Source organism: Dendroctonus ponderosae, unplaced genomic scaffold (genome assembly GCF_020466585.1).
Source record: "Dendroctonus ponderosae isolate FM_Combo_2020 unplaced genomic scaffold, Dpon_F_20191213v2 Dpon_F_20191213_5, whole genome shotgun sequence".
NCBI lineage: Eukaryota > Metazoa > Arthropoda > Insecta > Coleoptera > Curculionidae > Dendroctonus > Dendroctonus ponderosae.
Window position 1 is genome coordinate 12,039,037 of NW_026018715.1, and position 3,258 is coordinate 12,042,294.

The window sequence follows — 3,258 nt, forward strand, 5'->3', positions numbered from 1 at the left end:
CCAGTTTTTTCTTGAGCTCAAACTTTTGAAAAACTTCACATCTGGGGACAGTTTGAAGGGAAGCTACATATCTATCGCTGTATCGATTTTCTTCAACAGAGAACATCTGTGAAGAAATGAGGCAAATTCTGAATCTTCATTCGCAGATTCATTAGTGATGACTAAGTGACTTTTCGTTTGAAAATCTGGAGTATTTTTTCACTTTTTATCTGCACCTCAGACAGGGGATTTGTTTTCTTTTACTTGGGAATTTGCCTTCATCCATCACATACAGTATGTGTGGATGAACGCGAGTGAAACTAACCGCAATAGTCGATTGCTGACGCCAAACTGGCTTCAGTTTAGTTTGATAGAAACAAGCACTGCCACCATGCAAATAAGAGCCTTTAAAGGTTTTGTCCAGTTTTTTCTTGAGCTCTAACTTTTGAAAAACTTCACATCTGGGGACAGTTTGAAGGGAAGCTACATATCTATCACTGTATCGATTTTCTTCAACAGAGAACACCTGTGAAGAAATGGGGCCAATTCTGAATATTCATTCGCAGATTCATTAGTGATGTCTAATTCACTTTTCGTTTGAAAATCTGGAGTATTTTTTCACTTTTTATCTGCACCTGCGACAGGGGATTTGTTTTCTTTCACTTGGGAATTTGCCTTTGCCCATCCAACACATACAGTATGTGTGGATGAACGCAAGTGAAACTAACGGCAATAGTCGATTGCTGACGCCAAACTGGCTTCAGTTTAGTTTGATAGAAACAAGCACTACCACCATGCAAATAAGAGCCTTTAAAGGTTTTGTCCAGTTTTTTCTTGAGCTCAAACTTTTGAAAAACTTCACATCTGCGGACAGTTTGAAGGGAAGCTACATATCTATCGCTGTATCGATTTTCTTCAACAGAGAACATCTGTGAAGAAATGAGGCCAATTCTGAATCTTCATTCGCAGATTCATTAGTGATGGCTAATTCATTTTTCGTTTGAAAATCTGGAGTATTTTTTCACTTTTTATCTGCACCTGAGACACGGGATTTGTTTTCTTTGACTTACTCTTTGAGATAAAAAGTGAAGAAATAACATAATAACAAAAACAAAACAAAAAATAATAACAAAAACATAATAAATCTGCGAATGAAGATGTTGCAACGCAAAAATCTGCTGATGGAAAACCACGGAACCAATTAAAAATGGAGGCAGAAATGCTTGAAGATGTCCCGGTCCCTCCAAATTCATAGTTTTACGATTCGTTAGGATATAAAAATCATAAGTTTTCCTGAATCGCCATGTGAGCAGCGCTGAACCAATATTGCCAAGGGACGGAACAGAAGAAGGAGCAATGAATGAAAGAACGACAAAAATTGAAAGTCGTCAAGTCCTCCACCTCCTTTTTCATGGAAAGAGACGAGGAGGACAATGCTTGAATCCAGCATTATCCCTACAGAAAAACCAGTAAAGAAAATTGCGGATTTGCATGTGGAAGAAACAAAATCAAGACCCCCGGACGGGCAGAGCCGATGGATTTCGAACCATTTTTTGTGCGTCGTGGATTTCACTTTTGCAGCAAAAGCGGGATCCATCGACCTTCGTCCTTGGCTCGGCACAGTCCGCAGTGGTGGCGGTATTATCGACTGGGGGGCGGCCGCTCTCCCATCCCCCACACGATCCGTCTAGACAACCCCGCGCACAAAGGTGCCGCTAGACGGACCGGGGGAGAGTATTGCACTCTATATGTATGTATGCGTATTTCGGATTGAAGCTGGAATCGACGCTCTGGATTAATGGAGCCACTCGCGAGTGGACGCTTTGATGAACCCGTTTTGTTATTGCATGTCTGCCGGCTTATTTTCAAATCAATTCGGATGTACCGGTCATGGTTTGATGGTGTTTTCCTGTTGGTTTCAGATCTCAGCTACGCCTCCGCCAGCTTCAAACGTCCTGCCAGTATCACGAAAGACATGCGGCCGCCGGCCGTGCGGTCCCCCAGGTAACCGTGCCGAGATCCGCCCATGACCGCCGTGCACCGCGTTGTTGCCGCTTCCAGGCCCATGGACGTGAAACACGACTTGGTTTACCGTCCCGACGGTACGGCGCAGGTTGTGAGCGAGGAGAACGTTCTCCTCATCAAAACCGAACCGTTGGTTGCTGGTTCTGCCAACTCTGTTGTCATCCAACCCGTAAGTGCAGCACCTTTCGACCCCTTCTAGTCCCAACTCATGCTGGTCTCGTGCGTTTCTGTTGCAGAACGGTCTGGTGTCGGTGGCAGCTTCAACCGGCTCAGTACTGACTCAGCAACAGGCCAACGGTTTGAACAACGGCCCATTCAGTGGCTTGGGCGCCAATTCCGGATCGCCAGCATCTTCAAAGGCGCGACGTCCAGTGGCGCCCGACAACGACTGGTTGAGTTCCCCAAGTCCCAGTGGCGGCGCCCCCTCACTCACTCCCTCACCCGGCCCTCCTTCCCACGCGTTCACCGTCATCAGCAACGGATACTCCTCACCTCTGTCCAGTGGAAGCTACGATCCGTATAGTCCGAATGGAAAAATAGGTAAGTGCGACTATTTTTGTTCGGATGTGCAGGCATCCGATCAGCAGCCAGTATGGTACTTGACGACTTTTCATATTCTTGTTCTTTGAGTGCCGTCTTACTTTATCTGCTGCTACTCTGGAAAGTTCTCCTTCTAAGCACCTCCCACCGCTGTCCTCTCAATGCACCCATGCAGCCTCATATATCGGGTATATATTTATACAATATTGGCAGAGCATTTTTATATTGGGTCAATATTGTCAACTATTAGCCATATATAAATATATAAATAATCTTTATTTCCTACAGAAAAACGCTATCGACCCAATCGGTCTTTCTGCCCTTGTTTAGTACATATGTGTCTTAGCCTAGCTTATTCTAAAATTAATTCCTATTCCTAACACTAGTATAAATTAGTCAGTTATACAAAAAAAATAAAAATTCTTGGCTTACAAAACAAAAAGATCTTAGTCCTTAGTTCAGTTGCGTTTGTAGGTGTTCTAGTAAAGTATCTGTTGGGGAACGAAAACGGGAGTGTTTTGTCGGTCTTGTGAGGCAAAGGGGATTCAGTATGGTCCAGTTGTGGGGGTTGTTTGTCCATTTTGTCTGTAAGTTTATTAGTCTTTCCGAAATTTTTGTCATGTTTGTGCGTTCGTATAGTAGTTGGTTGGAAGGGTTGTGCAGGGGGTTTTGGGGGTGTCTTATTCGTGTTATTAGTCTTAGTGCAATTTGTTC

The 3,258-nt window shown here is 44.1% G+C and overlaps 1 protein-coding gene across 5 annotated transcripts in view; it reads left to right on the top strand.

Moving 5' to 3' along the window:
• LOC125504487 (ecdysone receptor-like) overlaps positions 1-3,258 on the top strand; it is a 78,748-nt gene that overhangs the window by 44,107 nt on the left and 31,383 nt on the right. For all 5 annotated transcript variants that reach the window (XM_048666557.1, XM_048666560.1, XM_048666562.1 and 2 more), the window contains 2 exons: positions 1,902-2,173; positions 2,241-2,544. In XM_048666557.1, the coding sequence (XP_048522514.1) occupies positions 2,006-2,173; positions 2,241-2,544 (472 nt within the window). In that variant the 5' untranslated portion in view covers positions 1,902-2,005. The remainder of the gene's footprint in view (positions 1-1,901; positions 2,174-2,240; positions 2,545-3,258) is intronic.